Below are 14,942 nucleotides of genomic sequence, written 5' to 3'. Positions count from 1 at the left end.
GAGAAACATGTAATTCTCCATGACCCCAATTGAACATGTTGTTCCATCTCCCCATGGAAAAGACTCATTGGTTTCTATTTTGAGGGTTCAGTTTAGACATGTCTGATAACACTTGATTTTCTGTCCTTTTCTCCGGTATGACATCAAAAGCTCTTTTGCACCATCCCTTTTCTGTAATAAGGATGGGAAATTGCCAGAGGTCCAGAGGAGAAGGAGAAGTGGTATCTCTTCTTGTGCCATGAAGGAAATTGCTTTGGAACTTTGCCTTTTTTACTGTGGTCTGCAAGGACTGCCTGGTCCTTTCCTTCACATGGTGAATGACTGAGAAGGTAAAAGAAAGAGCTGTCTTCTGCAGACACTCCTACTGTGCCTCTCCTGGTCCCCATGTGTGGGCTGATTGCGGGGCCTCAGCTGCCCCATGCCCAGGGTGGTGCCTGATGTCAGGGCTGCCCCAGTGGCTGCCACTCCTGGCTGGAGCTGTGGGACGGGCGCTGGCTGCAGGCACTGCCCTGCTGCCCTGGGCAGTCCACAGCTGTCACCAGCTTCAGGGGAGGCCCCCAGGCTCACATTGCTGACACACAGGCTCCTACGAGTAAATGCACCTGGTTGGTGGGCATGTGCTGCCCAATTACCCAAAGTAAGAAGAGTCAAAAGGAAAACAAGCCTTCCAAAGCCAGTCTCCATTCACCATGACAGCCTAACATAGAGGTCTGTACTCATCTCTGTTGCTTACTTCACGGTAACTTCACCAATTTTGTGTCAGCCTTAATTACACCAGTGAGGATGAGATCTGTCAGACTTTATACTGGTAAGAAAGAGTGTTTTCAAAAAGTGCTGCAAAATTGTAAAATTGTGAAATTAGGTTACCTGGATTTGGCTGAAGATACTCTATTGTCTTTGCCATTATTTCCATAACTGCCCTGCTGGTAACATCCACTTTCTAAAAGACAGAGGGTTAAACAAAAAGAAACATGAAAGTTAGAAAAAAGGAAGAAGTTTTTCTCTCATTTTATTCTTATAAATTCTTTTAACTCTTCTTACAATTTTATTTTTATGTACTTCAGAACAGCCCTGGTACCAGAATGGTGATAATACCTGGAAAACTACTAAAGCGTGAGTCTACCATTTCAGTTTATAGCAGATCCATTCTAAAGTAAGGCCATCAATACAGAGTACCTCAGGATGTATTAGGAATTTGATACATTGTACAGCATTATTGATACATTTGATCACTGCACAGTGCTAATTCTTTATATAACCCTGGGTATAAACTTTTTGATAGAACAGTCGCTGACAACTTTTTGGATAGCTGGCTATCTTTGATCCCCTAATAACTGCCAGAAAGGAAGTAGAAGTCACTCAAAATCAACCACTAACAATAAAATGGGCTGTTTACCTCTTCCAGAGCAAGGTCTGGTAAAATTGGGGTAAGGAAGACTAAATATCACTCAGTTTCCAGTTTCAAGAAACCTATCAGCATGAATGCACTGACCATTTCCCCCTGGCTGATTCCTATATTTAGGATTCTAAAATACTTAGAACTGAATAGCATTACTTTCTTCTACTTTCTTCTGTATTAAGAAGTCTTCCTTTCTCAGAAAGCAGTTCCTATCCACTTCCTAGACGAATGTTGCAAAGTATGCAACTATTCTCACTCTCAGAATCAGGTCTCAAAGAATAAATGCTGCTTTGGCAGATTGGGGATCCCTGTAATGTCCTGTACTCTGTATTTATGAGGACACATTGCATTTCTCTTCAGGGTAGCTTGTGTCCCACAGAGTGAACTCCTTTACCATAATGGCAAGTTCCTATTTTAAAAAAGAACACCTGAGATAGGTTGGTTGCATCAGGCTGTCATGATGTCTTTCCTGTTTCCTGTTGTCACTGCCATCTGCCGGGTCTTGCTCTATCCTTTACACAGAGAAGCAGGAGAGGTCTGCCAGACTTGGGTGAATAAGTTGCTGAACTGCCTGGCAGGGAACGCAGAAATGGTTAGGAGGCTGCAGAGGATAGTGGGGGTGAGAGAACAGAAGGCCAGGGACATACAGAAGGATTATGTCCATTGCCTGCAGAAAAGCTGGCAGTGGGCACAGGGCCAGGTGGGGAGTGTGGAGGCAACAGATAAGTTTACACCACTTCTTTCTCAGCTCTCAGTGCTCCTATCTCTTGGGCTGCCAACCCATGCCAAGCACGATATGGGACTCACACCTGGCTGTTGTGATGTCCTGTTTTCCACTCTAAACTTTACACTAGTTTTCTGTATCTTTGTTAACATCTTCCAGTGGGAATGCCTATACTTGCAACCCATTCAAACAGAAGCTGAGAGGAAGGGGAGAACCCAACTCTGTACTTTCTCTGTAAGAAGCACAAAGGATATGTCCTTTATTTTCCATCCAAGATTTTTTCCCCACCTCATTATACAAAGGTACAGATAAACAGCTTCTTCTTCTCTTAATCAGAGTTATATATCAGATACACACCTTACAAATCTCATAGCACAAGTTTTTATTACAAGATTTGACAGTACTTTTCAAAGTTGAAGCCTGAAAAAACCCTGCCCCTATTGATCCTTTCAGGTGAAATACTATCACTGCCACCCACAGGTGTGGCTTTTTTTTCTTTTTTTTTCCTCTCCACTAAGATACTCAGCGCTGTCACTGCCAGCCTCACCAAGCAGCCTGTTGGAGGGTTAGCCCCATCTACCTGAAGCATTTGGCCAGTGAAGACTGCCTAACAGGACCTCTGAACCTGTGAATGAATATCCCAGTGCCACTGTCATGCCCAGTGCCTTGATAATCAAGGAGCTGAGAATTACAAGCACCCTTGCCACTGAAATAGCCATCTTGTAAACAGACTCAGTTTTCAGAGGTCCTCTGCAATGGTTTAAATACAGCTAATTTGTAGCTGACTTAAGCCTCAATCTCTGAATGAAATATTTGCATTATAGAGTGCCATACATTACATATCCCTTGGTCAGAAAACAAAAAGAAATAGAAAATGGAAAACTCTGAATAAAAGCTGAGTATTTCAAAATTCTCTGAGTGACTCAGGGACAAAACCTTTGAAATTCCTGTCCTAGAAAGAAAAAATTCTTGGTAATAATGAATATATGCATCTGTATTTAGACTTACCCTTTCCATTTCTTTGAAATCATCATCTAGCTTGGTTCCTTCTGCACCTCCTACTTTTTCACTCACTTTCTGCAATTAAAATAAGAACAATAAACAGATTCAGCAACAACTGAAAAATCTAGCTACGACATTTCCTTGTAGAAATGCTAGGATTTTTTCCTGTTAAGTCAGTACAACCATCACACTTATTCCTTCTGAAAAACTTGTTTCAAACACACTCTGAAGTTAAACACTCAGAAATAAAATATTACTGCTTAAGCCTCAGAGACACAATCTTTGACCAAGGATAGAAACCATACCTAAGCAGAGAGCAATAAGAAGCTCCCAAGGCCAGGCTCTAGCCATCCAGAACGCAAGAGGCACCCATGCCTGAGAACTCTCAGATACTGACTCAACCCAGAAGTAGTAAAAATCAAAGGTTTATATATAAACTTGATAGACAGAGAGAAAGATAGAGAGATTGATTAAAAAAACCCCTATATTCACACCATGAAAGATCTTGAGTGTTACGTAAATGATATATAAAATACCCAACTCACTTATCTAGAAAGAAAGAAAGAAAGACAACTCTGGTAGTATGACTTTAGCGAATACTATGGGTTTTTTATAAAATATTCAGTTTGAAAACTAGTTGGAAAATTATATTGTGCTACTGTTTCATTTCCCTGATACAATGTAATACATTGAACTATGTTTCCCTTTACAGTCAGTAATACTGACAATAACAGACTTGAAAGGAAACTGCTATGCAGCAACATTCAAAATGGATTTTAGCAATTACATTGTCAGTCACAAAGTCCTTTAGTGGTATAATCCTTCAAGTCAGGTGCACATGATCCAGTGAATATACTAATCTTTCACTGGGATGGTGGAACTTGTCATAAGAAATTAATCAGACATATGAGTTATTAACTACTGATTTCAGTGAAGTGACTCCAGCAATAAACAAGAAGAAAGAAAAGAAAAACTGCACTTTCCCCCTCTTGGTTTTAACCACTGTGATAAGTCTTCCATAGTATTTTTTAGTATAAAGAGGAGGAATACCACCAGTCACTCACATGCAATTAGTAAAATCCAGACATCTGAATAATTTTAAATTCACTCCAGTTCACTACAACAAAACTGCAAGTGCATCATGGCCAAGCACTTACTAATGCAGGCTGTAATTATCTATGCAATAGGAAATAGCTATCAGCTCTGTTTGTTTTCTCACAAATTAGTAGCCCAAATGGTGCATTAATGAAACAACAATACTATGGAAAAACGAAGGAACTGTATTTCTCCCTTCTTTCCTGTGCAAAAGAGATATGCAAAACCATATAGACACCCTCTTATCAATAACTTGAACACAAATGAATTTTTGTGGTCTGTATTACTAAATTGTGCCTTACAGAGATGAGTGAAGTGCCACAAAATATTCAAACACAGTACTGCTAGGAGTAGTGGACAAGGGATAGTTTCAGTGTCCTAAAAGTTTGTATTCATTTTTAGTTTCATGAATGAATCTTCTGCAAATGGATATCCTTCCACAGATAATATAGCTAAATCGACACAGGAGCTTCCTACCATCAAGATTTCAGATCTCTGAAAATAACAGTACGCTAATATGCTAGCACTTAAATATTTAAGATAAATTTTAATACTTGTAGTTCAACTCTAAGGATACAAAGGTAATTAAACTCCCAGCCCTTTTTGGCTGTAGCTCTACATTTCATCATTTTGAAATATTTTCATAGTTGATGAGGATTTGCAAAGACATGGCTTATTATCCCCACAGATACCCTAAACATCCTAATTCACATCTATAAACGATAGCGATTGCTCCTTTCTTTCATATTCATCACTACTCTAGCTGAGGAATGTATGACACTCTTAAAAGCACAACCCTACAGATTGCTGGAGTGGTTACTGTGAAGTCAAAAAGACAGGTCATCCCTCTCTTCTAAACTTGCTTTCAGTTTTTGGTCACCTTGTCAATATTAGGCTCACAATTACCATCAAGAGTCATTCATTTAAGGTGGCTAAAAAAACTATGTACTAAGCAGAAAATTAATTTGTAAAGCTCTGTGTCAAGTACTGTTACAAACAAGGGTGAGCCAAAGGAGAGAGAGATGAACTGTTAAGCCTTCAGCCCCTCTGGGGCTGGGAGTCTCTTCTCTCGGGGTAGTTACATCACAGGCCCTCAAGGAACTGTGTTCACCTCCATTAGCCAGACAAACCTCTGGTTTGGAGAAACACTGGCAGACCTCAGGAAAAAAACAGCTGAACCAAAATCCCACTTAAAAATTGAAATACCGTTTGGTTTTGATTTTTTTTTTTTTCCTTGAAGACAACCGTCACTCAAGCAGTCAGAGAGGAGAACTCAAATTAAGAATTCAAATTTAAGGATAAAATGTTAAACCCTCAACTGTTCTTGCCCCTTGGGGCAGAAGGGTATGATCTGCTTGAAAGAGGGTGTCTTGGGGTGACTTGATGTTGTATTCCCTATTGCTGCACTATGCCCAGAAATTAGTATATATGCCTTTCTATGCCTTTAAACTGAGCCTGAGAGGGGAGAGAGAAAAGTGTACTTTTTCAAAGCAGTTTGTTTTCATGTTCCAAAGACACAAAGATAAAACCTGTCTGCTTCTGCAGAGTTGGAGGGGGGAAGCAGCCTGCTTGTTTTCCAGTCAGCTTTCGGCCAGTTTTTCAGCTCCTTTTCAACAAAAGTTGAACTTCTGTTTCCCTGGGACTTCATTTTTTTCCCTTTTTCTCTGCTGGACGGTTTCAACATCACAATACATCAGGAGGAATTTCCACTGAGGCCTTGGCCCTGGAGGGGGGCCCACCAACCCGTTCCAGCTCCAAGGAGGGGGAGAGAGAGAGACTATGGAAGGACTCTGAAATTTTCCCAGGTTTTTCTCTCCACAGCGAGAGATTATATTATTTAGCATTATTTTTTTTTCCTGTGTGTTTGTTAAATAAATAGTTTTTATCTCTTTCACTTTCTTTTGAGGAAAATTCGATTTTTCCCAAACCTAGTGGGGGAGCAGTGGTTTGTGGCCTGCTTCTCTCAGAGGATATATTTCTAAGTTTGGCCAAACCAGCACAGAGGGTATCACCACCTTTTAAGGCCAGAATCAAAAGAGATCAGGTGGAACCTTTGGGCCTGAAAAAGGCATTTGCAATAGGGCCCACATCTATGCCATTCTAGTAGTATTGACTAAATTTAGACATATTTTTCAGTCTGTTTATATTCATCCTCCAAATCAACTGTTAAAGCATTTCACTAAGGCTACCACTCCATCAATACCTAAGATAGTCAGATTTGATTATCATAGGTCATGAAACCATGCCAGCTTCCATCAGCTCAGGATCTGCTCTTGTGCCAAAAATTTCAGAAGCTCTCAGGAACACTGTCTGCTAACAGCTACAGCTACCCAGAAACTAAGTCTCCCTTGCTACATCATTTCAAGGTTTCAACATTTTGGTTCTTGCTTTACAACAGATTTAAAATTAATCTTTTTAAGGAAGGAGTGGGTATTCTGAAAATATTTTTATGAATCAAGAATATACAGACTTCTTCTACCCCTAAAAATGTCATGTTTTACTGTTGGGATCTTCATACCTTATTTCACTGAAAAACAGTGCTATAGAGTTCCTTAGAGCAAATCCCAGTTTTATAAAGATCCTATTCCCACCCAGGCAGAACATGAATTTGACATCTGCTGGTCAGCATGGTTTCAGCAGGAACAAAAAAATTTGGCCTGTTTCCTACAGTTAGAGGAAAAAAACATTTTTTTTCTTTTCCCCAGCAGTTAATATTAAAAGCACAGATTTTGGTAAATGTTCACAGGAGCTGGAACATAAGCCATAGTAAGAGGAATGAGGTTTGGTAGATGGATTTCATGTGAAAAACAAAACTTGTAAGCCATTTGTACCATTTTTCATATATTTGTGCAAATAACCTTTTTTTGTTGTTGTTGGTGTGTTGCCATGTTATGATGCAGCATATCAAAGGACAAAAGAATGCTTGTGCAGTCACTATGAATATCTTGAAAATTCCAGTTACCTTTTAGAGAATACACTGATGATCACTTACTTACGCAATGCCTCATACCGCAGTCCTCTAAAGATGTGACTCTGATGCTGTCATCTCTCACAACTCACAAGATATTAATACAAATCAAACGCATTAAACATCTATTCCAGAACACTGCATTGTACCAGAGTTCTGAACAATTCCCAGGTCAAACAACTGTGATCAGAAACCCCTGCAGAGTATGATATGACACTACCCAAATTTGAAAATGCAGTGAGATCAGCATTAAAATACACTAGTTGCCACCTGAGTTTGCAGCTTGATGAATTTAATAACATACTAATTTGGCAGCATGTATAGATAGCAGCTTTGTTTCTATACAGGAGTAGAAAAACAGCTTTTAATAGATTACCAACACAATACACTGCCTTTTCCTATGATGCAAATTGAATGCCCTGTTTGCAAGGCGGTGATACCACAGTAAGTCCGAAAAGTAACAGTCTCCTTATTGCGTCCAAATACGTATCCATGCCACATACCTTCTATTCCTCAAAGGAAGGCTGTTGACAGCATAGTCCTATCAAATTGTCACACAGTGGACAGGGTGGTAGAAGGAAAATTTTTATTAATATGAAAGCTATGGGAAGGAGTAATGAATGAAGTTACAAATTCAGAATGGAGAAAAATAATGCTTTCCGTTGTTCATGCTCATTAAATTCAAGTCACTCTGTTGATTTCTCATTCCTGATTGCTCAGCATTTCTTCCACAGGTTTCTAAAGTTCTTCCATGCCATTTTTGCCATTTTGAGTTTTTTCTGTCACAATAAGGAAGCACAGTGACAGCATTATCTTAAGGTTTGTTAAGGATTTTCAGAAAGGCTCTAAAATGCTGTGATGCTTTCTGAGCTTTTCAAACACAAGGAAGATATAGCTGACTTTCAAAAGAAAGTATTTTAATGGGAAGAAGTCTGTGTATATGTGGTAAAGATTTGCCAACATTGCAGGCTTTTCAGAAGAAAACATTTGAAAAGGAACATTTTTATTTAAAAAAACCTCACAGTCTCTAACCAAAACATTTTTTTATTCTATCACTTCACACACTAGAGTAAGAAAAAAACTGCCACTTGCAGGCTAATTTTTGTGTCTGGATGATCCTGCATTGTTTGGCATTTATGGTATCAGAATTTATTACCACGGAAAACATGTGACATCTGCAATTTAGATTTATGATCATGACCCTAGCTCTCTGTAGCTTAGGAAACATCTTGTGGCAAACTACACTCTCAGCAATAACAGTCAGCAAGAGAGGAGCTTTTCTGCTTATTCAGATAAATTAGAATAGAAACTATAAGAAAAACCCACCACAAAAGCATGTGTAAATTAGCTGCATTTTAAGAGTTCTTCTTTTTCAATTGGCATCAAAATATAGAATAAAAGAAGGAGTTTTCCAGATTAATATGGAGACACCTTATATCAGAAACATTAAGAGGCTGAAGAAAACATCAGTGTTGATTCACAGCACCTTATCATGTACTGAAAAGGATTTCAGCTGATGTAGAGTGATCTTGCTCAATTTTTCCAGAATAACCATCTAAATGAGGGTAGTCCTCATTTACAAGCCAAATGATCCAGTATCATTAGTTTTGGAAAACTTCAGGAAACTCAGCAATTGTGATAATCTCACAAGAGCCAGAAGTGTGTGATAAGCCTTACATTCACACTGTTGTTATTTGTTAGTGAAAGTGAGCAAACCCCACACTTCCATTAAATACAACAGATTTCACAAGGAAAGCTTATCACACTCAATGCTGCATTTAAAATTATTTTAGTTTTATTGTATTTTTCTTTGAAATATGTAAGCAATTTGTGAAAAATGGAGACTGTCAACAGAATACATGAGAATACAAAAAAGCCACTTCACTAGTAAAATGAAAATTTCACGTACATTTAAGTTACAGCAAAGTCCATTTCATTAGTAAATTCCTCTTCTTCAGCTGTACAGCCACAATGGCAGGCCACCATGCCAGCTGGAGCTCAGCAGCAGAAGATCCTTGCCTTACAGAACTGCTGCTCTGTAAGGAGCACAGTGATACCACTCCTATCACAGAAGCTGTAATGGGTCATGAAGACAGTGTGATATTTCAAGTAAAAAAACCTAGAGATCTAAGAATCTCCAGAGAACTTAATTTTTATCTCCTGTTTTCATTGAGACTTTGATCATGTCATTGAGGCTTTGCTTTCTCCTTGGCAAAAGTAAGAAATGCATTTGCAAAGCACATGGGAAAATGGTTAGCATTAATTTGCACCTGGTGCTGCTTGCCATCAGCAGCATATCTAACAGAAATGTTCGTGATGTATTTAGGTACGCATCTGCCAGACAAGCCTGAGATCATCTTTTCTTTTTTCCTTCTGTCACTCAGTAGATATATTTAATCAGGGAATAATATAGTCTGTCCCCTAATGACACTGAAATCACTTTCTTCCAGCTAGAAATCTTTGTTTGCTTGCCTGTTCCACCACAACACCAAACTAGCCACAGGCTGGCTAGCTTTATTCACCCTTAAAAGTTCCCTTGACTCTGCTGTTGGATTCAGAGTGTGAACAATAAAGTCCACTATTCAAAGACCAGGAAGTAAACTGAATTTTGGAAACTCAAGCAGGGAAGGCTATGACTGGACTCTAAAAGGCTTGCCTTCTTCTCTCACAAAGCATCTTCTAAATACCCTTTATATTTATACAATAGCTTGGCCTTGCTAGTCCTCACAGCTGCTAGTAGTAGGGCCCACAGCCCTGTTTATTAGTTCCACTAACAGTCTGAAGGCAGGTCACAAAGCCAGGGAAACTGGCTATAGATGTGACATATGTAAGACACAGGAACTGTCAGTGTGAAAGACAAGCCATTGCTAAAGCCTGTCAACCATGAATGAAACTCTTTGTGGGATAAGCTCTCCAGTAATGCCAGTGTGGAGCAAAAGTAAAATATCTCAGTGGAACGATTTCTCCTCAAGAAGGATACATAAAGGTCAGGATCCAAACCTCAGCATCATTACGTGGTAAGAAATATGCATTGTGAACCTGCCCCGTGTTCGTACTCTTTTCACTTAGATTCAATCCTTTTTTTTTTTAATCTTCAGCTAGAGTTGTCAAAGGGGAGGGAAGAGGGTGGCTGGAACAATCTGTTCTTCAGTTTGATCTAGCCTTTTGCTTTGTAACTACTACCAAGGCCCATACTGCAGAATTTCTGCAACTCCAGCAATACAGGAGAAGTCATTCACATTCAGCACTAGCGCACAATATGAAAGTATGCCGCAGGCTTCTGCACTGACAGGAGTTACTGCAGAGTCTCTGCTGCTATGCTGCTGCATTACACCGGAGGCTGTCCTCTGGTGAGTGAAATAAAGCTGGGTGAGGGCAGGGAAGGCACTGCTGAAGAAGCACTGGTGTAGTACTGCCCTGTGCTGCATCTCTGTAAGGGAAGTCCCTGTCTAGAGGCACCCACCATGACAGATGAGGAAGGCATTACCCTCCGGCCGACAAAAATTGAAATAAATGTTATGCATGCCAGTCACAGAAGTGGGCTGATAGCTGAGACATGGCAATGTATCCATGATAACAGAATTAATTTCATGCATTTAAACTTATTATTGAAGTCTCTCCTGTTTACCAAACACACACTACAGGAGGCTGGCTCTCTGCAAAGTTTAAGTTCAGCCAGAAAGCTGGTCACAACTCCAGCACCTCTGAAGTTTAGAGTGGCCTTGGGAGCTGACAAAGAGAAGCTGGCAGAAGCTCAAAAGCTGACAGAGAGCTGAAGACAGTCAGAACACTGTGTGCTTTTTTTCAACACTCTCTGTCCCCAGCAGGACACCAGTACGAGAAAAAGAAGTTGGTATTAAAAAGGTGGCTGTGCTGGCTGGAAGACATGACGATCTCTGGTTTTTTGCAGTACAGAAAAGGAGCAGAGAATCTATTCCTGTATGGTATCTCTACTTCTGATGACAACAGTACCATGATTTGATCAGTCTCTATAGTGAACCTGTGGATAATAAAATGCCCACAAGATTTACTTCTGTGCAAAGGGATCTGGATTCAGACCCACATTTCTTACAAGTTCACCACACAGCAGTAGTGGGAGCCCTGCCCTATACTGCAGTGCCACAGAGAAAGGAGACATCTGTGCAGTATTTCTGAGTGCCAAAAAAATTTGGTAGATGCCTGTTCCTTTAATGTAAGCAGCTCATTCAGCTGTGTGGTGATAAGGAAATTCTGAGAGTGGCAAAACTAATCCAAAACCACTAAAAATTTCTGGATTTCTCAGGTTTCTTTCCTAGAAAGGTGCACAGCACCAGCTTTCTCATCTGGAATGCTACCAGTTGCCAGCTCCTGACCTATCATGCTATTATCATGAATAAATATCGGGTTTGTATTTGAAAGAGTGTACACCATAAAATGACATATTCATTCAAACTTCCATACCTCTCTAATGTCTCCAAAGCAATTTTTATGAGGCTTTCAAAGGCAGCTGCTTCCTCTAGGTAGGTAGAATTGCAGCTTTGAATTTTGTTGCTGTACTTTAAGGCAGATGAGTTGCATGTGTACAATATGACAATATATGGAGTGGAAAAAGAGACAAAGAGAACACAGCCCAGGTATCCATCCAGCTAGCATCCTAATCTGGAGCATGTTTATGGACCATGATCCATTTTAGCTCAACTACACACATTAACATGTTTGCTTAATCCATGTGGCTTCTAAACTCAGCAGAAACTATGATCTCCATCCCACTGCTCCACTTGGCACATGCCTACCTTACCATGTAGCAGATGCAACCCAGGCACAGGTGACAGGAACCATCCCATGGTTTCTGAAACTATGTCACCAGACCACTTGTCCTCACCTACTCCATTGCAGCACAAAACTGTGTTTCCTGCAGCAGCAGCTTAAGATGCCAGCTGGGAGGCTGAGCTCATGCTCACTCCTCAAGAAGAATGTTTAGTCTTGGCTACTGATCCAGCTGACTTATACGTACTAGACATCAATTTCGAAAAACACTGGAGTATTTCACAGCAGTGAAAAACAGTCATAGCAGGTAAAGAGTGCTAGGGCACAATCTACAGCTTGCTAAGATCTCCACAATAAAGAGCCCAAATATTTGATCAGCATTATGCAAGCAGTGATGCAACAATATTGATTGGTAAAGCAGACTCTACTACACGTGATTTTGTTAGGCAGATCAACTGCTCATTTTTACAGAGCATTAGAGTTTTGGGGGTGTTGTAATTTTTCTCTCAATACAGGAATTAATTAAAGTCTAGCAGAAATAAATAGGGCATAATCTGGCCAAAAAAAACCCCCAAAACCAACAAAAAACCCAAAAGAACAGGCAAAATAACAGCAGGAGAAATTTACAGCAACTAAATTCCATTTAGGACGTAGTTTACACCTCTACCTAATATATATTAGTCTACATGCCTTCTGCAGGATGAGAGTCAGCCTAGTCTTTAACATCTGGAAATGTGAGAATCCAAGGAACATTCAGAAGCTGCTAGAGGATAAGAGAACAAAACATGGCTTAAATATGATTCATCAATTTAGCAGCTGTACAAACTGTGCTATTGTGAAGTTGCTCTTGCTACATTTGAAAAAGTGTTTGCTGGAAACTGTCACTGAATTAATTGTTATCTGTCTAAGAGAAGACATTAAAATAAGTTTGTGAGGAAAAACCTGTCTGTAAGCTGTTGCTAGTACTGACATACGTTTTATTTCTGGTTTTCCTACTGCTACTTCATCTAAAAGGCAGTCTACACAGCACAGCGAAGTGCCAGTCCAAACTATTTTCTTATGCTGTTGGCAGTGTTGATAGCTTATTAACTACATACAGAGCAAGCCAAACCCATCCAACACTTCCAGTTTGATAGCAGCACATTTAGAAATTGTTGAAATCTGCTTAGGCTTTAACTTTTTTTACATAAGCACTATATAAATTAAACCAAATGCCTTCCCTTTAAAATGATGTCCTGTGTCTCAACTTACCATGTAAGAGCAATATATCCCAAAGCCTGTTCTCAGGAGCTGAAGAGCACTGCAATACAACAGTAATGCTCTGTCAGCCACTGGGCATTTCTGGGGTGACCCGCTTGATGGACTGAAATGGTGGCATGCCTTTTTGTGCTTCTGAGAGGTATGCAAGAGAAAAAGAAGAGAACGGGGACTGAATGAGTTACAACTGGATGAAACATACTCAGATATAAGAAGAAAATGACTGGAGGCACCACTTAGCCTGACACTGTATTGTGTTATGAGCTCGCTACACAGAGCAGAGGCAGTTTTTCTTCTGCAGCTGCAGCAAGGTGAGCAGACGGTTTCTGTCAGAATCCCTGGCATGGAGGAAGAGAGTCCCTTCCTACTAAAATGAAGGCATAGCCACAGCCTTAGGGATTAATATTTAAATTTGAAGATGATAATTTTCCTCCTTTCAACACTGTGTGTATCAGCTACCAATGATAAAGGTCATTTTAAAATGTAAGGAAACAAAACCTGCATGAACAAACAAGAGACCTGCCAGAAGCACCTCTGACATTCAGGCAGCTACACAAACATATTTGCATTAAGCAAAAGCAGAGCTGAGCCTGCTGCTCTCTGATAGGTACTGCTATCTAAGAGATACCAAAGAAATTAGAAAAATGACCATAAAATCCCCCTGAAAATAAATGATACAACAGGATTGATCTCACTGACTGGCTTATGACTATAATCACATCTGATCATAATGCAACATGGATCAACACAACAAACTCTGCCTTAGTTGCAGTAATGAGTCTATGGTTCTAGCTCGTATTCAAGGTACTTATGTTCTAAGGAGGCTCCTGTGACAAAGGAAAATGAGAACCTTTCAATAAGTTTTTAATTTACAAAGCAGTGTCTTACTACTAGAAGGGATATACAGATTTCTGAGAGATAAAATGAAAAAGGCATTTTTGCTAATGTTAGCTCACAATTTGTTTGATGGAATCCTGACAAAAATGTGATTTTAAAAAAGAGCAGCATAGAAAAACTCCCAAACAACAGAGGACACAGGTCCTTGGTCAAAGGGCCTGCAGCCAGCTCAAAACTTGTGAAATTTACACCTTTGAATACCTCAAGATAATTGCAGTCTTCTACAATCAGTCTTTCAGTCTTACATAGCAGTCAAACCTCTGAGCCATTGTGGATCTATTTTTATACATACTGACGTTTCACAGAAAAGAAGAATGTTCCTCTTCATGTACAAATTCAGTTGCTTTCTTCTGCCTTTTCCCTGTAACTTTAACAGTATATGAGAATAAACTATGGCAGTTTATGAAGTCTTCAAGACCTGGTTGTGCAGGCTCATTAAAAATGAAGACTTTGAATTTTAAAAAGTGATTTGGAAGAAGCAAATATGGAAATGCTTACTTACACTTCTTAACTTTTACAAAAATATGAGAACTGACAACAGATTCTTTCCTGAATTGCCTTCTGACAGTTAATCCATTTTTATGTCCACTCCCTGCCCTCAGTGTTTGGAAGTCCATAATTCATAATAAAAGTGTTTTTAAACTCCCTAATGAAAGTGTTCTTAAACTCCATAAGCCCATGCAGGAAACAAAATAGGCAAAGTAGATTCCAATGTGCACATGCACACGCACACATAAATAGATTGCTTTCAGAGTTGAGATAAAATATGTCTGAAAAATACTGATGTCTTCATAAAAAATAAAGGTAAGATTTTATAAATGCTGCCATTTCATCCTTCCTAAACCATACCAGAG

General features: G+C 39.5%; 1 protein-coding gene across 1 annotated transcript in view; it reads right to left on the bottom strand.

Moving 5' to 3' along the window:
• Nucleotides 1-14,942, bottom strand: part of SH3GL2 (SH3 domain containing GRB2 like 2, endophilin A1) — a gene marked incomplete at both ends in the record, with an annotated part of 92,975 nt that overhangs the window by 14,045 nt on the left and 63,988 nt on the right. The window contains 2 exons of the mRNA XM_082302241.1: nt 868-940; nt 3,132-3,200. Of these exons, the coding sequence (XP_082158367.1) occupies nt 868-940; nt 3,132-3,200 (142 nt within the window). The remainder of the gene's footprint in view (nt 1-867; nt 941-3,131; nt 3,201-14,942) is intronic.

The sequence above is a fragment of the Coloeus monedula genome (assembly GCF_965178545.1).
Source record: "Coloeus monedula genome assembly, chromosome: Z".
NCBI classification, from domain to species: domain Eukaryota; kingdom Metazoa; phylum Chordata; class Aves; order Passeriformes; family Corvidae; genus Coloeus; species Coloeus monedula.
The sequence above is the reverse complement of the archived record's forward strand: the minus strand, read 5'-3'. Positions and strand labels throughout refer to the sequence as shown.